Source organism: Hippocampus comes, unplaced genomic scaffold, assembly GCF_001891065.2.
Source record: "Hippocampus comes isolate QL1 unplaced genomic scaffold, H_comes_QL1_v1.1 scaffold51, whole genome shotgun sequence".
NCBI classification, from domain to species: domain Eukaryota; kingdom Metazoa; phylum Chordata; class Actinopteri; order Syngnathiformes; family Syngnathidae; genus Hippocampus; species Hippocampus comes.
In genome coordinates this window covers 1,835,738-1,861,082 of record NW_017805497.1, presented here as the reverse complement: position 1 = coordinate 1,861,082, position 25,345 = coordinate 1,835,738, and the positions used below count along the sequence as shown (strand labels likewise).

The 25,345-nt window shown below is 41.7% G+C and overlaps 3 protein-coding genes across 3 annotated transcripts in view; all 3 read left to right on the top strand.

Moving 5' to 3' along the window:
* The first annotated feature begins 3,144 nt into the window (after positions 1 to 3,144).
* LOC109519834 (ATP-binding cassette sub-family A member 1) lies at positions 3,145 to 19,442 on the top strand. Its single transcript, XM_019876619.1, has 41 exons — positions 3,145 to 3,408; positions 3,490 to 3,629; positions 3,713 to 3,829; positions 4,847 to 5,041; positions 6,107 to 6,315; positions 6,431 to 6,607; positions 6,685 to 6,907; positions 7,076 to 7,297; positions 7,397 to 7,601; positions 7,685 to 7,798; positions 7,884 to 8,058; positions 8,137 to 8,268; positions 8,385 to 8,524; positions 8,650 to 8,787; positions 9,579 to 9,808; positions 9,880 to 9,952; positions 10,069 to 10,271; positions 10,398 to 10,449; positions 10,543 to 10,647; positions 10,770 to 10,918; positions 11,249 to 11,373; positions 11,521 to 11,619; positions 11,774 to 11,963; positions 12,038 to 12,132; positions 12,256 to 12,288; positions 12,363 to 12,468; positions 12,594 to 12,668; positions 12,764 to 12,933; positions 13,034 to 13,211; positions 13,494 to 13,609; positions 13,739 to 13,883; positions 14,016 to 14,139; positions 14,235 to 14,364; positions 14,488 to 14,671; positions 14,831 to 14,937; positions 15,064 to 15,205; positions 15,447 to 15,581; positions 15,680 to 15,783; positions 15,896 to 15,988; positions 16,478 to 16,721; positions 17,420 to 19,442. Exons 1-41 carry the CDS (start codon positions 3,177 to 3,179, stop codon positions 17,561 to 17,563), a joined length of 5,970 nt encoding a protein of 1,989 aa, XP_019732178.1. The 5' UTR covers positions 3,145 to 3,176; the 3' UTR covers positions 17,564 to 19,442.
* Positions 19,443 to 19,763: 321 nt separating this feature from the next.
* LOC109519835 (probable pancreatic secretory proteinase inhibitor) lies at positions 19,764 to 22,208 on the top strand. Its single transcript, XM_019876620.1, has 4 exons — positions 19,764 to 19,900; positions 21,048 to 21,076; positions 21,181 to 21,293; positions 22,068 to 22,208. The coding sequence occupies exons 1-4, from the start codon at positions 19,849 to 19,851 to the stop codon at positions 22,111 to 22,113; spliced, it is 240 nt and encodes a 79-aa protein (XP_019732179.1). The 5' UTR covers positions 19,764 to 19,848; the 3' UTR covers positions 22,114 to 22,208.
* Positions 22,209 to 23,844: 1,636 nt separating this feature from the next.
* Positions 23,845 to 25,345, top strand: part of LOC109519764 (serine protease inhibitor Kazal-type 1-like) — a 22,177-nt gene continuing 20,676 nt past the window's right edge. The window contains exons 1-3 of the mRNA XM_019876479.1: positions 23,845 to 23,946; positions 24,340 to 24,362; positions 24,631 to 24,743. Of these exons, the coding sequence (XP_019732038.1) occupies positions 23,895 to 23,946; positions 24,340 to 24,362; positions 24,631 to 24,743 (188 nt within the window). The 5' untranslated portion in view covers positions 23,845 to 23,894. The remainder of the gene's footprint in view (positions 23,947 to 24,339; positions 24,363 to 24,630; positions 24,744 to 25,345) is intronic.

The window sequence follows — 25,345 nt, the reverse complement described above, 5'->3', positions numbered from 1 at the left end:
ACACACACACACACACCCACACACACACACACACACACACACACACGCATGCACTCATAACTGTTCATGGTGCAAAACTAACTTCTAAACTTGGGTTACACTTTCACAGTTCAAAACTCAACATTTAGTTCACCTGTTTTAATAAAGTAAAAGTTTAATCCCAAGTCAACACATTCTAGAGGAACATTGACATAACAAAACATAAACATAACATAAAATTCTCCTCTTAAGACTCTGCTCTGCTTTGCTGACAAATGATTACGGTACAGCCCAATGTGGGTGTTCGTGTGCGCGTGTATGTGTGTGTGTGTGTGTGTGTGTGTGTGTGTTTCCTGTCTAATCAACAGTCAGAATAACAAACTGTTTTTCTTCACAAACTGACCATTGCAACTTTCTGCATTTTTGTGTGTGTGTGTGTGTGTGTGTGTGTGTGTGTGTGTGCGTGTTTCCTGTCTAATCAACAGTTAGAATAACAAACTGTTTTTCTTCACAAACTGACCATTGCAACTTTCTGCATTTTTGTGCTCCTTATCCCTCCATACTCCTCTTTGCTTGACACCGAGTTAGGAGGAAATGACTTGCAAACTGCTGATGAAAGCAAAAGGTTCACGAGAGCGCAATACATTCCTGTCTGACTTTTGTACAGTTTTGCTGTTTGGGGTTCAAACATGTTGAGCCGAACCAGAAATGAAAGAGCATCTTTGTTTTGAAAGAGATACTGAGTGTTGAAGTCTTTGGTATGAAGGTGTTTACGTGGCGAAAGGTTAATTGCGTTGGCCCATGAGTATGGAGGACTGCCCTCATGTAACCTTTACTTAATTTTTTTTTCCACCTGATGCCAAAATGAAGTTTTGACCACACCACAAATATGTATAAAATCTCATTTCATGAATGTTGCTTCATTCTCTTATCACAGAACCATGCTGGCCATGAGATATTTGTGATCCAGTGTGTTTCATTTGTAAACATGATGATTAATACTTAACTTGTTCACTGCAGCACTCTCGAAATATGTAAAGTACTTTATCTAGCTTAGATATTGTTAGACAAAGGTAGAGCCATTGTAATGGAATGAAACGATATGCACCATGAAATTCCTCCATCCATTTCAGACACAAGCCATTCACACCATTCAAGTCTTCAATTTACATTCCATTCAAGTTTTTGGAATGTGGGAGGAAGCCGGCGTATCTGGGGAAAAGCCACTCAGAGATGGCCAAGGCTTCTCCGAACCTCACATTTGTGTTGTCATCTGAGACAAAGTACAGGGTATAAATTACAGATATCTGTTTTTAAATGAAGGGAATAAATAGTCATCAGAAAGATGAATACGCAAGAAAAGTAAAGGTACCTGAAAAATCAACTTTCACACATATATAACTTACCACCAATATAAATATGTCAGATAATTGTAGTGTATAGTCTCAGTGAATATAGCAGTGAACCTTATCTTCCTTTTTTTGTCTTTTTGATGACTTCAATTGAGCTTTAAAGGTAAGATGATACAATTTCCTTCACAGGATAGCTGCAACATTCAGTGATTTATCAGTTTACCGGATAATTGGAGCTATAAGTAAATCATACCCAGGTGATCCTGACTTCTAAAGCTGGATGATGCAAATGAACTAAAGTAACCTCAGACCAACTGCTCGGAGGAGGTTATTAGGAGGCATAATAAGCTGCCGAGGTGTGTGTGCAGGCGTGTGCATGTGACTCGCCTGGTCACCCATGCTAACATAGCCATTGTGTCTCTGGGAAAATGACATTTATTCAGGCTTGCCAAAAAAGCTTGTCTAATTTGCTGTCCATGAAAACCATTCCACATTTTTGTCCCAGTCATGTTTACTGTTTAGAACAAGATGACACACTCAGTAGGTCGCATCCTCTATCGACGTCCTACACAAACACACAGATAGGCATCCAATAAAACATATCGCACACATGTACACACACTTGCACGCGCACTTAGACTCTCACGCACATGGGTACGCACGCACACTTCTTCTGCATGCAACTCTTAAATTGACAGAGTGGTAGTTTGTTGCGACTGTCAGCCAAGACCAAAAGTAACCGCATTCACAACAAACTGCTTCCATGTGTTTCACGTGCGCATGCATGTTTTGTGAGATGAATGTTCTTCCTGTTGGATGTGTTGTGGACAAACAGTGCAAAGGCAGAATAAGAAGTCCGCCTCGCAAGTTAAACAACGACTGTAGTTTGAAATGATTCAGAGCAAAATGAAAAAAAAAAGTGCCGTTTGTTCTGAAAGCAACCATGCATGTCAGAACAGTGTGTGTGCACTTGAATGCGTGCGTGTGTGTGCTCAGCATTTGTCAGTGTAATAGCAGAGTACTTGTGAAGCCTGCAGTGGTTTGCCTTTTATGAGAATGACCGATAGTAACCTCTTTTTATTCTTAAGTCTCCTGTATCTGACAATTTGCTCTTCTCCCGTGAATATTTGCTCATTTCTGGCAACTCTAACCTGTGTCACGGACTCAGAATGAGAGTTTTACATCATGAACTCAAGTAACCTCAAATTCACACCCGCAAACAACAAAAGCTTCACCCTCGTCACCCTTTTTACTTGGTTACACAAAAAGCCTTCACTCCCACCTCTTCATTCCTTCCATATCACGAGTTGGTCACGTCATGCAATTAATGCAGAACTTGTGGTGACTCGTTGCTCAACCCATAGCAACTCTGGTGTCTGTCCGCTCACCTACTTATGTACTGCCCAAGGGAAATTCAGGAGACCAAACAAATGTGGCAATTGCATGTGAGCATATTTTCAGTAAAATATAGAACATCAAAATCAGAATAAATAGGAAGCGTGACACGTCAGAAAAAACAACAACACCATCAACAGTAACAATTAAACAAAACAGATGTAACATATACAGGCGCACATGCACTTGGCATAAAAACTGGCACATCTTTTCATGCTGGTGTTTATCTAGTTTACCGTTTAGCCGCACCTTTGTGGGTATTCTGAGGGTCTTTTGAGAGGGCGTATTGGCTCACAATTTGTCTAGTGCATTGCCCAGGTGTTAAATGAGGTTATGGTCTGGGCTCGAAATTTCTTCTACACCAAACTCACCCAAGCGTGCTTCTTGTTGTTTATGCTGACATGTTGTGTGTACCCCCCCGCTGCCCCCGCACCCTCCTAGCTTTCAAGCATGAAGAGTTGGAAAGATATGCGAAAGGAGATCCTTTATCTCACCGCCAATGCCACGGGCTCTCCGAATCAGATGTACCAGGCTGTGTCACGTATTGTCTGTGGCCACCCAGAGGGTGGCGGCCTCAAAATCAAGTCTCTCAATTGGTATGAAGATAACAACTACAAGGCGCTGTTTGGAAACCATGGCAATGATAGTGACAACGAGCCCCTTTCCTACGACAATACATCCAGTAAGTGTCCAAAGGTGCTCTTATCGAAACGTTTGAAATGACAGCCCTGAGTTATAAATGCTTTGTTGCTTGATTTCCAAGCTCCTTATTGCAACACCATGATGCGGAGACTGGAGTCTAGCCCCATTTCCAGGATGATCTGGAGAGCTCTCAAGCCACTGCTTGTGGGAAAGATCCTGTACACCCCAGATACTCCAGCCACACAGAGGATAATCCACGAGGTAGACACTTAAAATCCTGAACCTTGGTCAAAGTTCATCCAGACTGACTGGTGATTTGACATGTGGGTTTTGTTCCCCCCCAGGTGAACAAGACCTTCCAGGAGCTTGGCCTGTTGAGGGACCTTGGTGGGATGTGGGATGAGCTGAAGCCCAAAGTGTGGAACTTCATGGAGAACAGTGAAGAAATGGATTTGGTTAGGGTGAGTGGGCTGCACTGACACAACACACATACGGTCCAGATTTTTCCTCTTGTGATTAGTCATGAGGTGGCTGCATAAATTCAGGATCAAAACACCCTGCAGGCATCACAATCCATCCTGCATTCCTCATATTGCAAACTGTTATACATTAACAACTTTCCCCAACCAAGTTTATCCCCATGCTGTGTGACAATAAGGTGGAGAAAAAGAACACTGGTCTATACAGTAGTTTGCTTTCTGAGTAAACATGAGAGACGAACATCTGACTATTGCGCAGAGAAACAATTAGTCAATTCATTTCAGAATGTTGCTATCTGATTTGTTGTTCATTTTATTTTGTTTCATTTTTAATCTTTTCCATTTAAAATTTCTGACATGGCACACTCACAAAACAGTTGGTTTTGGCATCTACAACGTTACCCATTAAGCACTGCCCCCTAGTGATCAATGTTTGAATGACACTTGAAAACAAACGATTGTTTAAAATGTCAACATTAACCACACGGGATTTCTTTATTTCATGTGTACATTCAAATGTGTATCACAGATATACTGTAGATTATAAAATGGGTAACTTGACTGATGAATACCTAACCATAGCTGTAAAATGAATGTCTATGAGAGTGTAATTGTATAATTATTTATCATATCGCTAGAAATCCTCTACTGTATTTTTATTTAAATAATCAGGATGTTAGTTTCATAACAATGGGATAATTATTCTTATGAAATCGTGGTATTTGTCAGATGTCTACCCTGATAAAGTCTGTACAGCCTTGATATAGTGGAATGAGGAACACGAGTGAGAAGAGCCTTGCAGGGGCTCTCACGCAATGAAGCTATAAAAAAAGTGTATCAATTGCATAAAGTTTTTTAAAAATCCATAAGAAATGCAGACTGTTGGTTACTGTTTAATCCCAAATGCAATGAAGGATGACAAAAAGGCATTTTTGATTTTGAGTTTTCAACAAAACCCACCCTATGTTTTAAATCATATATTTTCCAATTTTCATGCAGACGCTGCTCCAAAATAACGCCAGCGCCACTTTCTTGAACACCCAACTCAGTGGGACTGAGTGGCGGGTGTCCGACGTGTCGCACTTCCTTTCCAAATCTTCGGATGACCAAAGACCTGCAGGATCAGCATACACCTGGAGGGATGTCTTCAATGAAAGTGACCAGGCCATACAGACAATTTCACGGTTCATGGAGGTTTGTATGATTAAAGCACATTAAAAATATACTTAAATATATAAAATACATAGAGTTAGAATTTAATCCTTTCAGTCTGTAAACACACGGTATGATATGTAGCTAGCTAAAGCACCATTTTCTCTCATGTGAACTCATTGAGGACGTTATGCAAGGGGAAACCCAATAAGGCAAGAGGCTGACTCCTAATTGGCCATTTAGGTTATCTACTAACATTGTTTTGAACCTCCTAATACAGTATGTCAATCGATTCATAATACTGTCTCTTTCTCGTTCCAGTGGGTCAGCATGCAAGGCCTTGGCCATAGAGACACACATTAACCAGCGTTTTTTTTTTCCCAGCTGAAAGGGCCTTGTGTGTCTCGTTTATCTGTGTCAGTGATAAAATTATTGAAGGTTGTTAGTTCAGTGTCTTGTGTGATCTGATAGCTTTGTGACTTTCTTCTTCTCAGAAGTACATGTAATGCTCAGATTACAGCACACGCAAGGAAATCCTGACAACCTTTTGGTCTCCTTACATTCACAATGCGGTTAAATGTCAAACGGTCAGTGCGTGTACGTCCACGTCATTTCCACTTGTGGAAAATGACATTGAATCAATTATGGATCTGGATGAGATAAGCATAACATAGGCAATGTCAAGCACAATCAATCAATCAGCTAAATCAATATCCCGACCTACTGACCCACTTGGTGGGATCCGCTTCCTAAGAAGCTCACATAATGCACGCTTGCCGTCTTTCTTCAAAAGAACTATGTCAAGGCCAAATGAAGTCTGTCATTTCTGCAATGGTCATGCTCCCTTTTCATCAGGTTTTGAACTCACTGTCCTCCGAGACACATGGTTCAAGTCAGATTAAATCAGTTAAGAGGCTCAGCTAGTGCTTTGCGAATGTAATGTCTATTCAAAGCCCATGTCGACCATGTTTAGTGCACTTTGTAGACTTGTTAGCGCTACAATTAGAATTTTTGGCAGAAGTATTTTTTTTTTTGTGGGTCTTATACAACTTAATCCAAAAATATGGATCATTTGAGATAACCCACCCTTCCCTCTTTTCAAATCAGTGTGTCAACCTGGACAAATTGGAGCCAGTAGCAAACGAGGAGCGCTTGGTCAACAAATCCATGGGTCTGCTTGACAACCAGAAGTTCTGGGCAGGCATTGTGTTCCCCGACATCACCCATAGCAACAGCTCTGACCTGCCTCCCAACGTCAACTACAAAATCCGCATGGACATCGATAATGTTGAAAGGACCAACAAGATCAAGGATGGGTAAAAGAGAAATCTTTCTTATCATGTTTGAATTGCCCTTGAATTACTGTTCAGTCAGAAGTACTCATTATATTCAAGCTTTAAAGGAGGCGTTGGGATTTTTGTTATTCTCTAGCTACTGGGACCCCGGCCCCAGGGCAGACCCTTTCGAGGACTTGCGGTACATCTGGGGTGGATTTTCCTACCTGCAGGATGTGATTGAACAGGGAATCATCCGAGCTGTGACAGGCACCAAGGAAAAGACTGGGATCTACATTCAGCAGATGCCCTACCCCTGCTACGTCGATGACATGTAAGTGACGCCACAATGCAAAAACAATCATACTCAAGGCCGATTGAGTAAGTTATGCTTCTCCCTTGCTTTTGTAGTTTTCTGCGGGTGATGAGTCGATCGATGCCTCTTTTCATGACGTTGGCATGGATGTATTCGGTGGCCATCATCATCAAGGGGGTGGTCTACGAGAAGGAGGCCCGGCTCAAGGAGACCATGAGGATCATGGGACTGAACAATGGCATCTTGTGGCTCAGTTGGTTCATCAGCAGTTTGATTCCACTGCTGATTAGCGCTGGCTTATTGGTCATGATATTGAAGGTAATACACACAAACACTCACACTCAAACCAATCAGGCTATACAAATGACTCATATTTATAAACGTATTTCTGTTATTCTGTATTATAAGAAACACTTGAATGGAGATATCTGTCTAGGTCCACAATATTTTCACGATCTTCATATTTTTTTCCCTCCTTCCTGTCAGGTCGGCAACTTGCTGCCTTACAGCGACTCAGGCGTTGTCTTCCTTTTTCTGAGCTCTTTCGGCGTGGTAACCATCATGCAGTGCTTCCTTATCAGCACATTGTTCTCTCGTGCCAACTTGGCAGCAGCCTGTGGTGGAATTATCTACTTCACCCTCTATCTGCCCTACGTGCTGTGTGTGGCCTGGCAAGACTACATTGGATATGGAGCTAAAATTGTCGTGGTGTGTGGATAGTTTGATTATCACCAACGCAACGCCATGTTTGTGAAATGATGTTCTCTGAGCATTAACTATTCCTCGTTTTTTCCATCCTCCCCCCAGAGTCTGCTTTCTCCTGTAGCTTTTGGTTTTGGCTGTGAGTACTTATCCCTGTTTGAGGAGCAAGGTGTGGGAATCCAGTGGTCCAACTTGCTGGCGAGCCCCCTGGAGGAGGACAGTTTCAATCTGACCACCTCCATCTGTCTCATGCTCTTCGACGCCGTTCTCTATGGACTAATGACGTGGTACATTGAAGCTGTGTTCCCTGGTGAGTTTCCTCTTAACTCGTTTTTTTCATGCAAATCAGCTGATGTGATAAATCAGAAACATTGTTGAAAATTTGCATTACAGGCCAGTATGGGATCCCCAGGCCTTGGTATTTCCCTATAACCAAGACATATTGGTGTGGCGAGCAACAGAGCAAGAACATCTCAAGCCTTTTGTCCAAGAAAGGCAATGCTGATGGTACATCTACGTTTTCATCTTTTCTTTCTCAGGTGAGAAAACCATATTAAAACATACTGATGTGGTGTTTTAATTGTGTTTCCAGCCGTGTGCATCGAGGAGGAGCCAAGCCACATAGATCCGGGTGTTTATATTGAGAATCTGGTAAAGGTCTACAGTCATGGAAACAAGCTGGCAGTGGATGGTCTCTCGCTGAGATTCTACGAAGGACAGATTACCTCCTTCCTGGGTCACAATGGAGCTGGCAAGACCACCACAATGTAAGGCAACACACACATCATATCTTCCCATTCGAGGAGGCAATTGACTAACTTGCCGCCGCTTCATTTTTTTGTTAGGTCAATCCTAACGGGGTTGTTCCCGCCTACTTCCGGAACTGCCTACATCTTAGGCAAAGACATTCGCTCAGAGCTGAGTACCATCAGACAGAATCTGGGGGTCTGCCCCCAACACAATGTGCTTTTCAGCATGTAGGTATTCACAGTTAATTGCGGTCATGGGAAAATGTTGTTTCTATTAGCAAGCATTTTGCTTTTCCTGGAAATTCCCTTGGCACTGGTTGATGATCCGGTTCATGTGAATGCAGGCTGACAGTGGAAGAGCACATCTGGTTTTATGCTCGCCTGAAGGGACTGCCTGAGGAGATTGTGAAGGCCGAAATGGAACAAATTGTTAATGATGTTGGATTGCCTCATAAACGACGGTCACGCACCAGCACACTTTCTGGTCAGCTCAATATTACTTTTACCACATCCCAATGTTTTAGTTGATCAGCACGAAGTATGTTTCATGTGAATCAGCTTACCGGTAGATATGTCTTAATGGCAGCTCTCCCGTTGCTTTCAATTCAGGTGGGATGCAGCGGAAATTGTCAGTGGCATTGGCTTTTGTCGGGGGCTCCAAAGTTGTAATCTTGGACGAACCCACAGCTGGAGTTGACCCCTACGCACGTCGGGGCATCTGGGACCTGCTTCTCAAATACCGACAAGGTAAAGGAAAAATATGAGTTTGAATGTAGACCTCTGCCAAGGCTCTAACATTTGTTACCTAAAAGATCAGCTACCATCGAGAACTGTGATTTTCAACTTAAATGATGGAGGGGGCCACGAGTTTTCATCAGCACTACCGGGGACCATGTCGGACCACGCACTTTTAACAAAAATGTCATTTTAAATTTGGACACAATGTGTGCTGACGCACTAATAGCAAAAAGCCGCATCTAAAAAAAAACAAACGTTAAAAAAATGTATTGGAAATTAATTTGCAAATCGATGAATCTGTGATTTCCGGAACCGCAACTTTGTGGCGGTCCACTGTAGTAGCGGATTAATGATTATCATAAAAAAAAATAAAAAAAGACTAATTTCCCCCAAAAGTAATCATGGTTGCAGGTCACACGAGGCCCCGTGGGACACCAGTTGCCCGACCCTGATCTATAACATACATTTGGTAGCTAAAAGGTCCAGATTTTCTTCTGCAACCAAAATAACAAATGCAATCAGATTTTGACTCAACAAATAATAACCAGTTTGGATGGGGTTAAAAAGAGATGATGTGAACATGTAAATAGAATATTCCATGCCAATTAATCTTCACTAAATACACAAGCTTGGTCAGATCCATACAATCAACAGATTACACCCAAATAAAATATAAACATGCTCATGAAAAATACTATGGTTAATGGGAGAATTGATCTTAAGTGTCAGTTTCACATATGATGAGGTCAGAACGTCAGTGTTGATTGGACCATAAAACAATCTTGGTATTCTTCTGTCAGGGCGCACTATCATCCTGTCCACCCATCATATGGATGAGGCCGACATCCTGGGTGACCGCATCGCCATCATCTCGCATGGCAAGCTCTGTTGTGTCGGATCCTCGCTCTTCCTGAAGACCCAACTGGGCACCGGCTACTACCTGACCCTGGTCAAGCGAGACTACGACTTGGCACTTCAGTCCTGCAGGAATTCTGCAAGCACTGTGTCTTACAACAAGAAAGCTGAGAAGGTAGGATGGTGTGTGCTTGTCTCACTTGCAACGTTGTCTTGCTTTACTTAACAATAAATTCATTCACTTAGGAGGATAGTGTCTCTGAGAGCAGTTCAGATGCAGGCCTTGGCAGTGAACCAGAGAGTGAAACCACCACCATTGGTAAAAAAAAAAAAAAAAAGAAAAGAAAAAACAGTGTTTTTACAATTTAAACAAGCATTGATAATTCATTAAGAGCTAAAACTAACACCTCTCTTTTCCACTACTCTTGCCTTCAGATGTTTCCCTCATCTCCAACGTGATTTTCAAGCATGTCTCAGAGGCTCGTCTGGTGGAGGACCTCGGACACGAGCTCACCTACGTCCTGCCCTATCAGTCGGCTAAAGACGGAGCCTTTGTCGAGCTCTTCCATGAACTTGATGACCGTCTCACCGACCTGGGAATATCGAGCTATGGAATATCAGACACCACCCTAGAGGAGGTAAGAATCATTAGTTTGCCGTTTCGCCTTCATACTATGGTGAGCAATCAAATGTGGAGGGGATTTCGCTTACATGACTTAATGAATGAACCTCAGCTGATATTTCAATCACGTCTTCTCTTTTAGATTTTCTTGAAAGTGGCTGAGGACAGTGGAGTTGATTCTGTGGAACTTTCAGGTGAGATTTATGATCAAATGAACGTATTTTACGATAAAATGTTCAACAGCTGGAGGAAGGAAACATGACAAACATGTCACGACGTGTTTCTAGATGGAGTAGTGCCGACGAGGACACGTCGCCGCCATGCATTTGGAGACCATCAGAGCTGCTTGAAGCCCTTCACTGAAGATGACTTTGATTTCAATGACTCTGAAGGTGACTCAGCAGTGGACTTGCTGCAAGTCTTTGTTGTCATACTTAAATGCAAAAAAAAATGGAACACTGGATGATAAAGGTTTGCGTTTGCATGTGTATTCATGTGTCTGGTGTGTTTCCAGAGTCCCGTGAGACTGACTGGCTTAGTGGCAGTGATGGCAAAGGCTCCTACCAGGTCAAAGGCTGGAGTCTGAAGCGACAGCAGTTTGTGGCACTCCTCTGGAAAAGATTCCTCTATGCTCGCCGTTCCAGGAAGGGCTTTTTCGCACAGGTAGGCTTTTTTTTTTTTTTAAATTAACACATAGATTAGGTGGACACATGTAATACAATCCTTAGAACTAGCTGATTTCTCCTTTGCAATTATAACAGAATGAATTAGGGCATTTTGAAAAAGTTCCCACCAAGTTAAACGCACAGAATTGTCCCTTAGGTCTTGGGAAAATAAAGAATTAAGATTTAAGGAGTTTAAGGTGTTTAGCCCAATCAGTGATTGAGTCAGAGGCGTTGCTCAATACTTGCGTTCGTGTTGCTCGAAAGATTAATTACAATGAAGTCAGTGTTGTAGTTTTAATGAATAATCTTGCATCTGTTCCCCCCCCAGATTGTCCTCCCAGCTGTGTTTGTGTGCATTGCTCTGGTGTTCAGCTTAATTGTTCCTCCATTTGGAAAGTACCCCAGCCTGGCTCTGGATCCCAGCATGTATGGAGAGCAGTTTACCTTTGTCAGGTATGCTTATCCGTCAGTTATTTATAAGTACAGTGCTGCGTATGAAAATTGCTTGGAAATGCATTTCCTGTCATCACGCACATTCAACTGAATATTATCACCGGACAGAAACACATGAAATTCAACTAATGTCGTGTGTCTTTCCAGTAATGACATCCCTGAGGACCCTCATATCAGCAAACTACTTGGAGCTTTGACAGACAGACCAGGATTAAGAACACGCTGCATGCATGGCGAATCCGTTTTGTGAGTCCGAACAAGTCTAAACAGAATCAGTCATGTGAATTATATAAAATATAAAATAATAATAATTATGATCGTTAGAAACATGTTTTATTGTAATCCATTTTATTTTTACTTTGCAAATTAACGTGTATGAATGTGTCTCCATATGGTGCAGGGACACTTCGTGTGCTTCCGAGGAGGCCGAGTGGTTGATTCCACAAGTACCTCAAAGTGTGAAGGACATGTTCGACAATGGCAACTGGTCAATGGAGAATCCGTCACCCCTGTGCGAATGCAGCTGCGAGGGGCGCAAAAGGATGCTGCCTGAATGTCCAGCTGGTGCAGGGGGCCTTCCGCCTCCACAGGTTAGTGAGTCCGGAAAATATACCGGTTAGCTGCTTCAATTGTAACTCAACCGTTCTGTCTGCTTTGTGTTCAGACGAAGCTCAGCGACAAAGACACTCTTCAGAATTTGACGGGCAGAAATGTGTCAGATTACCTGGTGAAGACTTACGCTCAAATCATTGGCAAAAGGTGACACTCATCACGCATTCAATTATTTTTCCCTTTTTTGTTTGGCTTTTAAGTCACTTTTCCTCGGTGTTTGAGACAGTGGTCATTTATAAAACTTGTTTGTTTGTTTCTATCACGTCTCAGCCTGAAGAACAAGATTTGGGTCAACGAGTTCAGGTACCTTAGCTGACATTTAATCCCTCTTGAGAGCTGGACTGTCCAATGTATTAAAATAACTTCTCTGTCCACAGATATGGTGGCTTCTCGCTTGGCGCCAGGGGCTCTCAGCTTCCAGCCCAGAGAGACGAGATCGATGAGGCAATTGCTCAACTGCGTTTGCGCTTCCGCCTAGAAAGGGTAAGATTTAATCGTTTTACTCTTTGAAAACAAAATGGGGTGAAAACACTGTGAGATATACACGAGGGAAAACATGTAAGACAAAGACCATACCTTGAAGTCTGTCTTTTTCACCCACCGTTTAGGGAACTGCAGCAGATCGTTTCTTTCGCAGTCTCTCCAACTTCATTCAAGGATTAGACACCAATAATAATGTCAAGGTTAGTGCAGGCTCACATGGACTGCACAAAGAAACCATTGAGGAGTGTGACCAAAAAAGCACAACTTGACTTGGTGTCCCATTATCTGTTCACAGATCTGGTTCAACAACAAGGGCTGGCACAGCATTGGCTCTTTTCTAAATGTGATGAACAATGGAATCCTTCGAGCAAGTCTGCCAGCTGGCGAAGACCCCGCCAAGTTTGGTATCACTGCCTATAATCATCCCCTCAACCTCACCAAGGAACAGCTGTCACAAGTTGCCCTGTAAGTCAACTAAAACAACCTCCAAAAGACACCCTTCTGACCACCCAAGATGAAAAACAAACTCATGACTTGCTTTTCCCTCTTCAACCAATTTTCTCAGAATGACGACATCGGTGGATGTGCTGGTGTCCATCTGCGTGATCTTCGCCATGTCCTTTGTACCCGCCAGTTTCGTTGTCTTTCTAATCCAAGAGAGGGTGAACAAGGCCAAACACTTGCAGTTTATCAGCGGAGTGCAACCTTTCCTCTACTGGCTGGCCAACTTTGTTTGGGACATGGTATGACATTCCTCTGTGCAGTTTTCTAAATGCTTTGTGATATGAGGAATATTTTGAAATGGTTCACCCTTATCAAGCAGCATTCCTTACTTATTGCAAATGAAATACGATCATGAACCGGTATTCAAATCCATTGTGTGAATTTGGGGGTCTCTTGAGAATTGATTCCCTGTCCAGTGCACAACCCACACCACACCGTCGACCACGCTCAAAATGGGTGCAAGATGTAGATTGTAGATGACTCAACAAATGTTCCTTGATTTCTTTCTCCTCTTCTTGCAGTGTAACTACATTGTCCCTGCCACACTGGTCATCATCATTTTCATCTGCTTCCAACAAGATGCTTACGTCTCCTCCACCAACTTGCCCGTGCTGGCCTTGCTGCTCCTGCTGTATGGGTAGGTTGAGGGCATATTTCTTCACGCGACATGCATTTGAATACTTATCTAATGTGTGTTTGTGTAAATAAGCCGTGAGGTGCTAGAAACTAGCCCTGACTCGACTTGTCTTTTCAACTTCTTTTCCAGGTGGTCCATCACGCCTTTGATGTACCCGGCCTCATTCTTCTTTAAGATACCCAGCACGGCCTACGTAGTTCTGACCAGTGTCAACATACTGATAGGAATAAATGGCAGCGTGTCCACATTTGTACTGGAGCTGTTTGGTGGCAATGTAAATATCAACTTGTTTCTCATTTGGGTTCCACTTGATAGATATAGAGCCGATATTTGGTGTTTTGATATTGAACATTTTGGATGCCGAAATATGATGATTGAATGAGAGAGAATATTTGGATCCCTTCAGGAGATCGGTGGTATCAATGACATCTTGAAGAACGTATTCCTCATCTTTCCTCACTTCTGTCTGGGACGAGGATTGATCGACATGGTCAAGAATCAAGCCATGGCGGATGCTTTGGAGAGATTTGGTGAGCACAGCAGAGTGATCTGGCAAGAGCAAGAAACGAGTCCATACCACTTTTATTGTGAACTGTGAAAACATTCTTGTGTGTTTTGACGTCAGGTGAAAACCGTTTCCGTTCTCCTCTGGCTTGGGATATGGTGGGAAAGAACCTGTTTGCAATGGCCATTGAGGGAGTCATCTTCTTCTGCATCACCATCCTCATCCAGTACCGTTTCTGTATCAAAGCCAGGTGTGTGTATGAAAAAAGGAATATTTTACCCCCAGTTTCGATGAGCTTTTAGACATTCACAGTTTGGGCCAAATTCTTCTGCCATCATGAGTGTGACCTCACCTCCGCGCATTGTCTTTGCAGGTCATCATCCAGCCACCTGAAGCCAATTGGCGAAGAAGATGAAGATGTGGCCAGAGAACGACAGAGAATCCTAAGTGGTTCAGGGCAAACCGACATATTGGAGCTTCGTCAGCTCACAAAGATTTATAAGCGGAAACAAAAGCCCGCTGTGGACCGCCTGTGCGTTGGCATTCCCCCAGGCGAGGTAGGGAAAAAAAATGCCTTACTCTTTTGTGTTCATGACTCTAGACACATGTAAATCGGGCCGTAGAGCTCACCTCGGTACAGTTTGAAAGATGAAATCCTGATCCGGTTTCCAGTGGCAATGAAACGATAGTTAAATATTTAATTCTTTATCTTTCAGTGTTTTGGTTTGCTGGGAGTCAACGGCGCAGGGAAAACCAGTACGTTCAAAATGCTCACAGGCGATTCAGTGGTTACCAGTGGAGAGGCCTACCTGGCAGGCAAAAGGTACCACATGTATAATACTTCTGAGTACTCTGTAAGGCTCTAATTTATGCAGACTCACTGACATTAGAACACTTTTCCGGAAATGATTACTCATATTTTTCCATGTGTGCGTGCACTTTGCTCCAGTGTGACAACAGAAATAGATGAGGTGCATCAGAACATGGGCTACTGTCCGCAGTTTGATGCCATCAATGACCTGCTGACGGGACGAGAGCACCTTGAGTTCTACGCTATTCTCAGAGGTGTTCCTGAGAAGGAAGTGTGTGAGGTCAGTAACACAGACACATACAACTAGAGGGCCCTACGCTATCAAGACAAATAACCTAGCAACGTTTAAACATTTGTAAGGGCTACAAACAAACTGAGCGGATTTGCCCATGTTAAATATTTCCTCAAGACGACGTAAATATGGTTGTCATGCTTATATATCAGAAATTGCTCCTGTGACCGTGTAAATTGTGAAAATACATCAACAAAGCAAAAGGTTGATGTTTGGTCCTCTCCGCTAGGTGGCAGAGTGGGGCATTCGCAAGTTGGGCTTGGTCAAGTATGTTGACAAATCGGCAGGGAGTTACAGTGGAGGCAACATGAGAAAACTGTCCACAGCAATCGCTCTCATAGGAGGACCACCAGTTGTATTCCTGGTAAGAGGAAAACTACAGACACACTCACCAGTCGGCCTCCATCTTCTTTAAAGAAAGGGATTCGCATCATCGGAACGCATCGTGTTTGTATTTAACAGGATGAACCTACAACAGGCATGGACCCGAAAGCACGGCGTGCCCTGTGGAATGCCATCCTGAGCATTATCAAAGAGGGACGATCTGTCGTCCTGACCTCCCACAGGTTAGGATTTAAAAACTCCGATCAAATCTGAAGACACGCGTTGAGTCATTTATTGAACTGTATTTCCCCCCTCAACATACATCATTTGATCCGATGGGTTTGGTTTTAACAGCATGGAGGAGTGTGAAGCGCTTTGCACCAGGATGGCTATCATGGTCAATGGCAGATTCCGCTGTCTGGGGAGTGTACAGCACCTGAAGAACAGGTAGCAATCACTGCAGAAAATCTCACTGACAAACCTCGCGGTGAAAACTACAACATATTGTTACATGTTTTATTAGATAAAGTGCATATCTGTGCAACATTATTACCTCAGTCAAGACGGTTATGTTTTTGTGAGAAGGCATCCTATCGAGAATGCCACTATTATGTTTGGTTGAGAATCCACACATGGAAACACATCCACACGCTTCCAAATCTCATCAGATTTGAATATACTTTTGAATGAATATGAAACTCTGAGAAAGTCTGATTTGACATGAAACTTTGTCTATTTTTCTGTGAAAATCGGGACTGTATTGTGATGTTAGCCTTGAGAGAGATCTGCGTGCTGAGTACTCTTGTTGTCCTTTTACTTTGTATATTGCATGTTTTCCCACTCTGGTGATGGGTTGAGGGCGTTAACGCTGTTTTAAATGCCGATTACCCATTTTTAGTGTACGTAAATGTGACAATAAAACATCTATCCCTTCAGGTTTGGAGATGGTTATACCATCATCCTGAGGGTGACCGGACCGGATCCAGATCTCAGGCCAGTGATGGAGTTCATTGAGCTGGAACTTCCTGGGAGTACACTGAAGGAGAAACATCGCAACATGCTTCAGTATCAATTGCCCTCCTCCCTCACCTCCCTCGCACGCATCTTCTCCCTGCTGGCCACCAACAAGGAGGCACTCAGGATAGAGGACTACTCTGTCTCTCAGACCACACTAGACCAAGTAAGGCTCTTTTAGGTGTTCCTTTATAATTGAAATATCCAATTCTATTTTCCAGTCTTTTTATTGTAACGTATTGTACCAGATTTTGCAAATAATAAGTAAAATAAATTAAATGTATAATAATCAAACCACCCCCAAGGAATGATCTATTTATACTGGAATGCATGCTTGAACAAAAGTATGGCTTTTTAAAAATGGGAGGCATCTATCCTCAAAATGAAGTTAGCTCCACAATTTGGGGACTGAGGCAGACTCAACTCAACTCAACTCAACTGTATTTATAGAGCACTTTCAAACAGCCATCGCTGCATACAAAGTGCTGTACATGGAGCAATTTAACATATACAACAAACAGTAAAGCAAATCGGTAATAAAGACGGTAGAAAGCACCGAACAGCAAAACCAAGAACAAATCTAAATCATGCTGAGTCAAATGCCAAGACTCGAGCATTTGTCCAGTATCATATCATTTTATTTTATTTTTCCCCCATACATGCATATACTCAATGTCAATGCCAATTTATATTTGCATGTATAATCATTGCAATATGATGGTTTGTGCTCACGGCATGTTGTGTCCTTTAGATGTTTATTTAACTATTAAATGTAATTTTGTCAATTTGAGAAGACTTGATTAGAATAAATGAAATTTATTTTGCACGGATGATCTAATTTTTGTTCCTCTTTCTCCCATTAAGGTGTTTGTAAATTTTGCCAAGGACCAAAGTGATGAGGACCACTTGAAAGACGTCCACCTGAGCAAACGCGACGCGGTGGTCGTGGACATTTCCCAGCTCAACTCTTTCCTCATGGACAGCAAGACCAGGGAGAGCTGTGTCTGATTCCACCTTGCCACCAGAGGGTGTCGCCATGTGTCACCCCCCACCCCCCCCCAAACTCCCACCCCAGATATAATCTGCACCACGAAATTTCAAACGGGAGACAGACTATGTTCACTTTATTTTGTTCTCATTTGTAGTATTCTTTTTTTTTGTAATTATGTCTCAGTGGACCTGCTGTTAAGTGCACAGCCTCTGAAGATATGACGAGGCAGAGACTGCAGGTATTGTTAAAACACTGAACTCAATGCAAGTCAATGCAAGAAATCTCTATATTTAAGACGAAAAGATACTTGAGTGAGGGTCGGAGACTGGTGCTTCTCCTTCACTATGGACAATTGAGGCGGGGTTGTCATGCTTTGTTTGACTGGAAAAGTAGCCGTGCTACTGTCTCAGAGGAAGTCTCACTGAAAGCCCATTCCAAAAAGTAGCAAGCTACTTGGCCGAGGGAAGAAGAATGTTCTGATCATTCACTGCCGACCGCAAAAGGATTTCAAGGACTTCAAACCCTTTTTCAGAGTCAAATGTCTTCGTTACCAGGAGCAGTTTTATAAAGCAGGATGTGTCTCAAAATAATCCCAACGCATTTCAAGGGAGGAACACAAAATTAATGACACTTTTTTCTCATTTGACTCATGATAAGTTGTAACTTTGTTGTACCTTTCTTTGAATAACAGTTGATTGATAACGTTGTTGTCGTTTTCATTTGTTGTTCTTCATGTCATGACTTAGTTCATCACAGTGCCTATGGTGAAGTGGGAAATAAATGTTAGCACTCCATTAATAACATCAATATAGGCTGGAAAGGGATGTTTCAGACCATTTGACAAAGAATACTCTTTTTTTTGTGAAGAGTAGAAAAAGTTGTTCCCTGTTTAAAAAAAAAAAAGAACAAACATAATGTTATCTTGATGTCTGTACATGATGTGCAGTCCACTGTTATGCCATGTTTTCACTCGGCCCCGCCGTCTTGGGTTTCTTTGAGTGAAAGGTGCAGGGGGTTGAACAAGAAGATGAACATTGCATGCTCGCCCCCGCCTGTAGTGTGGCAAAGCTTGCAGATTGTTTCGTTGTTAGTGGATTTTAAGAACTGCGTGTACACGAGGGCACTGAATCTAAATGAGGAAATTGTGATTCGTGGGATGGGAGGGGGGGAGTCAAAAGGTAGCACTCATACCTGCTAGTTGACAGTCGTACTTCTGCTTTCCTTGTGATGGAACTAAGATGGTCAATGTTATGTACAGTAGAAGTGTTGTGGTGTTCACACAAACATAAGCAACAAGCAGTTCCGTGCCAAACTGAATACTGACGAGGCAACTGTTTTGTACAATTTAAAGATGTGCTTTTTTTTTTTTTTTTGTCATTAGGCCACTTAAAGCAAACTACAACACATGTTACTGTAGGGTGAAAAGTTGCCAAACTCTAATATTGACTGTGCTACCATGACTGGACACAATCAGGGACCATTGCAATTTAATTAGTGCTCTGACCAAATACATAGAATTATATGCAGGGTTGAAGGAGGTAACTGGTGCTGAATGTTCAGTAAAATCTTGGAAAGGGTTTCCGAACAGCTCTGGATTTATTAGTAAGCTGTTGCGGACACCCGGAATGGCTGAAAGACATTGAGCAGAGCACCAAAAACAAAAATTTGCTACACAACATCATCAAGTCTTTACTTTTAAAGGTAGGAGTGCTTGACCGAGAAAAGTCAAATTGAGATTCGTGAAATCGAGAGATAGTGGTAACGTGGTGATTTTTCTCCTCTTTTTGCTCAATATTCCTATTCGTTTACATTTTTTTCAAGTATTAAACAACAGCTGATTGAGTCTGTTACCCATTGTGTATAGTAACTGTTTCAATAAAGTTCATACATTTTGGAAAAAAAAAAGCCTAATCTGATATTTTTGAGGGTGAGGGATGGAACTTTAGGGGGATTTAACGTGTCTATTGTCATACAGTGCCGCTGGAAAGTATTTTGTAAGGAATTCATCCCATTTTGGGATGAGGCTGTAACATAACAAAATGTGGGAAAAGTGAAACGCTATGAAAATTTCCCGGATGCCCTGTATATGGAATTTGACATGTACTTTTATTTGCATCCCAGTAGTGAGACAGTATACATACACACACGCAAAGTGTAGAAGTGGTTAAATTATTTTTGTGTGCATGTTTACTGCCTGACATTCATTTACATCTGGAGTGTTCCCACGCCTGATTATGCTGCCTGTAAAATCGCAGACCTGACGTGTCAGTGTCGGTCCGTTATTCATCCATCAAGATTCATCATGACTGGGAGAGCTCTTCTGTGTGGACTCCTGCTCTTCTGCATGGCTGCAGGTATTCACACTCTGAATCAAAGTATATTTATCTCCTTGGGCAATTAAGGATTAAGATACGCACGTTAAGATGTATGAATGAAGGCACGCAAAATATGTTTAATATGCTGCAAAACATTTCCTATGACATTTGCTTCTTCACTTATGTTTACCATCTAAGTAACATAGCATAGCAGTGGAATGGAAATACCATCCGTTCTTGTGATGGAACCCAGGGGCAGAAAATCAAACTAAAAGAGAATGGCCCCGAAATAGAACCCTGTGAAACACCAATATGATAGTGCGGCACACTGTGACTCAGAACAAACAATTCTTACACAAATTCCTGCCTGCAAAATACGATTTAATCCCACTAATCCCTACAAAGTGCTGCAAAGAAACCAACAGAATATTGTGGTCCACCATATCACACACTGCAGTCAGGTCCAGCAGAACAAGGCACACATAGTCCCCAGTGGCAGTAGCCAGGAGGTCATTAAAAACTGGTAATCAGGCTGACTCTGTGCTATTCATCATCTTAAAACCTAATTGCAAGACCTCCTTGGCATTATGTTCATCCAGAAATAATTTCAACTGGGTTTGCACCTTTTTTTTCCTGGTTATTTTTAAAATACAAGGCATTTTGGTAATTAAGCTAAATTTGTTAAAATAAGTTTCTTGAGCCGGAGTTGCACCACAGCATGTTTAGTATTTTGGGGGACGAAACCAGAAGACCATCTGCTTTTGATCATGGCCATTATACTCTGGAGGACCTCTTAAAAAAAAAAAAAATACAAAAATTGGGACAGAGTTTGAAAGGCAGCCAAATGGCTTAATGTGGCAAACCACACCCTCTAAAAAGCCATACCTCAAGGAAATCGACTCAAATGAATTTCACACAGCCAAACAAAGGTACAGAGTCAGAGGACTTAAATGTGGTAGTTGAAACGAGAACCCTCGCCGTAAACATACCACACTGCCAATCTGTAGTCAAACTTTAACTACAGGAGGGTCAATGAAGATAGACATGACCGCCAGGTCAAGTTTAGTTTTTTTTTTTTTTGTTTTCATCCCAGCTCATGTTTTGCCTTTTCATGACGTAGCCTATTTGTGAAAAGTATTTGTTTGGAAACAGGAATCATGTTTCAACATTTCGGCTCTTTTCACAGATGCAAAGAACACGGGATCCCCAAGAAAGGTGATATCTGTTGTTGTGAAGAAAATAAAAACATATTATCTTTAAATGTACTTTCTTATTGAGGTCCACGAGAGATACAAAATGTTACTTTTTTTTTTTTGCAGCCATCTTGTCCTGGTACTGATGAGTTTTTGGCATGCCCCATGAACTTGGCCCCTGTTTGTGGTAGTGATGGACACACATACGCAAATGAGTGTACCCTTTGTGTCCACAGACAGTAAGTACACAACCGTACACACAAATGCAAAAGGAAATAGACTCGGGAGTCCCCCAAAAGGCACAATGTGTTCACAGGTGTGATCTGGTGGCCAGAAACAGCATTCTTAGTTCTGAACTCTGATTGGTTGAAAACGACACAGTTATGTTTTTGTTTAGATTACATTTGGTTTTGTTCCCTCGTGTGCCCTTTTTGTCTTCACCTGTTCTCGTCATCCGGGTCCCTTGTGTTAACCAATCAGCTTCCTCAACCCTTTATGTCTTGTCCAGGTGCTTCTCGTTGTCTCGTCACTTTGCTTGTATTTAGTTCCCTGGGTTGTGTCAGTCTTCATCACATCATTGTGTTTCTGTCATGTGTGTGGTCCTGTCATGTTTTATTTCTAATTCTATTTTTTGGGGGAGCGGGGGGGTTACTTTGGTATCATATGGTTTTCAGGACGTTGTTTGTATGCTTCAGTTAGTTTTTCCCGTGTACTCCTGCAAGTATTTTTTTTTAAATATATTTTGCTCAGTCCATCCTGCTCCCCCTGCCGCCCTACTTGTTGGGGTCCTCTACCTACCACCTCGCACACGTGACAGAACCTCCACACAAGATTATATTTGAACACATTTTTTTTCTTGGTTTGTTTTTGTAAGAGATACGGATGTGACTGACAGGAGCCTACTTTTCACCTTTGGTATATTGCCCATTTTATAGACTTTGTAAACGATGGAGGGAAAAAAAATGCGCAACGAATACCAGCAAATTTTGAAGTGGACTATTTTCTCTCAACAGGACAACAAAGACAAACGTTTTGATTGTGCACGATGAAGCCTGCTGACCTGCTTAGCTGCTCAGCAAGTGGATGTCATCGGCAGCAATGTTTCAATCACAATAATCAGAATGAATAATAAAAGTCTATTGACAACATCATGAGGTGAACAAATGTGTTAAATGTAACTTATATAATGAAGTAAAAGCATAAATGATCGCTTGGAACTCCGTTTACCCATACTGTAGTACCAAGCAACACAAATATCAGCTTTTGTGTGTCGACACTCGGAGGTAAAAGGATTGATTTAATTAAGCATTGGATGGAGAGATGCATCGAGTTAATTTATTATTTCTTTAAAAAGTTAAACTAATTAAAAACAGTTTCTCATCTACGATGAAAACCTGGGAGGCAATGAAGGGTACGGCATCTTGCCCAAGGGCACTTTGACAACTGACAGCCAGGGGCATGATTGAAACCACAGACCGTTGGGTTTACTGGACGACCCGCTCTATAATATTGCATTTGCATATTTGATCATTTCGTTCAAAATAATGGCCATGATTATTTTATGCATACATTATAATTCACTTGTTTAAAATATACAAAGATATAGTATGTTAAAATATTTATTTGTTGGAACTATTTTCCTGAGCCTCACGTGGCTGGCGATAGTGTGTAGTTAAGCGGGAGTGAGCTGGATGTTAGAGAGAAGAGGTCAGCATGTGAAGCAACACAATTTTTTGACCAAACCAAGCAAACAAAGAAAAGGGGACAAAGAGTTCTTTTTTATCTATGTATTTATTAATTTATTCTTATTCATATTCTTATGATTTTTTATTTTTTTTTATATAGTAAAGAGTCATGGTTCTGTCGTTTGAGTTCAAGACCCATCGTTATTCTGGCCTCAAAGGTGTTTTATCTTTGTGGGATAACACCAACATTATTATACAGTATATACATTTCTAACATTAGACATTAAATATCATATTGGAATGAATTGGGATAAACCACTAGGTCGGTGTTTCTTAAGCTGGGTTCGGTCGAACCCCAGGGGTTCGGGTGAATCAGTCTCAGGGGTTCAACGAACCCTCTGCCGTGGCGGTTAAGACACACGCGACTCAAAATGTCAATTAGTTATGACACGCCCGCTTGGCCACCACTGACTGCAGATGATCACAAGACATTGCTTGTCCAATCAGTGCTGCGGGAAATTTAGTTCGCTCAGTAGTCAACGTGTGACTGTCGTGATAGTACGTGGTGTGATTATTATTACTTTTTAAAAATGTTTTAAAACATGCTATGTCGAGCAAAAAAAAAGAAAGTGATCAGACAAATATGTACAACATGGATTCACATTCATCACGAAACATGATGGGACTATCTGCATGATTTGTCATGCCAAGTTGAGCAACTCTCATCTCGCATCGGCAAAACTGAAGGAACACTTCTCGAATCAGATTTTTATTTTTCACTAAGGGTTCAGTGAATCAACATATGAACCGGTTGGGTTGGTACCTCTAACAAGGTTAAGAACCATTGCCCTAGGTATTGGTAGACATTTACACAATGTGACAAATTCTCAAAAACCAGCATGAACTCATATGAAACAAACCATGGTCCACAAGAGATTAAATAGTCTTTGTGTGCCTGTTTACTGGCTGAGTTTATCTGTGTGTGTGTGTGTGTGTGTGTGTGTGTGTGTGTGTGTGTGTGTGTGTGTGTGTGTGTGTGTGTGTGTGTGTGTGTGTGTGTGTGGACATTGATCCGGAGTGACTTGATGCCAATAAATACACAGCACAAAGAGTGTGACAATGTCAGTGTGAGTTATTCGTCCATCACCATTCATCATGACTGGGAGAGTTCTTTTCTTGGGCCTTCTGCTCATCTGTGTGGTTGCAGGTATGCAAATAAAAAAACATTGAACATATATTTGCCAATCTAGAGGCTGATTATTGAATTGTATTGACAAGATCAACACTAAGACACGAGTGTGTAATATTATGGGTTATAATTATTTCCTACCAACATTCACACATAGCAACATCCGGTGGTTTAAAAAAAAACCACAAACGTAGTTTTGGTTTTGTAATCATTTATTCCAATTTACATGTATAACCTGAAATAAGGAATGACTCTATATTATTCTATTTTGTAAAGACACAAGGGTGGCCCCTTGTGTCTTCACTCCCCCAAGTCAAATAACGTTTTTCATGATCTGTGTTTTTCATACTGATGGTAGTATTTGTATGAAAGCCGTACTTACCTTTTTGAAAGCAATTTCTTCTTTCACAGACACAGAGGCTTCACCTGTCAAGGTATTTGTACAGGTTCTAAATAATTACATCCTCAATGTATTTCTGCATAAGGGCAATGATGGAGAATGTTATCACAGTCTTGAAAGGAAATAAATATTAGCACCCTTTTTCCATGTTCTTTATTTAGCTAGATGAGAAGCATGAAATATTCAACACCTCTCAGTCTGAATTAATTCATTAAAACTGTATACGTGTATTTGTGAACACCACAGCTTTTTCCTGTACCGATTAAAATGTGCATATTTGTTTTGCTTTATTTTTTGGTCAGCCAACCTGTCCTATCACACATGGGCCAATTATATGCACTTCTGACTACAACCCCGTGTGTGGTACTGATGGGAATACATATTCCAACGAGTGTGCTCTCTGTGATCACATTCAGTGAGTATACACACACACACACACACACACACACACACACACACACACACACACACACACACGCACACGCACACGCACACATACGCGCACACACACACTAAGTCTTCACAACTTCACAATTCTAAATGTTGCTTTTTACTTAGCCTTGTTCCTGCATTAACAGTGTGTGGACAAGATTGATATATAAGTGGCCTTGGCCACCCTGTAGCTCCGCCCCTGCTCGAATGCACGCAAGCACAGAGTCATTCTGAAAAGTCTCTTTTTCTTGGATCAAGGTTTGAAAGGCTTTGCCTTATGGTCAAAATAGAAATAATTGCTGCCCTAACTTTGATCTCTGGATGGTTTCAGCCTCCCACGCAAGATTAAACATGTACTATTTCTGTCTTTGTTTTGCAGAAGTGCAGTAGATGACAATGTAGATCATGGTTATTTGTTTTTATTGAGCAACTAGTAACAAGATTGTGAGAGGTTTTTTTTTCTCACAACCTCAAGTTCATTGTACCTGCAGCATGCAATTTCTATTTTTTTTTTTGTTGACTCTATGTATGTACTTCGATATACAGTACTTGTGGTTGTTTTTGTAGTCAAAACAAAGTTTTATA

Coding starts and splice junctions, on each gene's coding strand:
- LOC109519834 (XM_019876619.1), top strand. CDS start 3,177: ATGAAGAGTTGGAAAGATATGCGAAAGGAGATCCTTTATCTCACCGCC. Junction 3,830..4,846: donor AAGAAATGGATTTGGTTAGG/GTGAGTGGGCTG, acceptor ATTTTCATGCAG/ACGCTGCTCCAAAATAACGC. Junction 14,938..15,063: donor GCCTACCTGGCAGGCAAAAG/GTACCACATGTA, acceptor ACTTTGCTCCAG/TGTGACAACAGAAATAGATG.
- LOC109519835 (XM_019876620.1), top strand. CDS start 19,849: ATGACTGGGAGAGCTCTTCTGTGTGGACTCCTGCTCTTCTGCATGGCT. Junction 19,901..21,047: donor GCTCTTCTGCATGGCTGCAG/GTATTCACACTC, acceptor CTCTTTTCACAG/ATGCAAAGAACACGGGATCC. Junction 21,294..22,067: donor ACCCTTTGTGTCCACAGACA/GTAAGTACACAA, acceptor TTCTCTCAACAG/GACAACAAAGACAAACGTTT.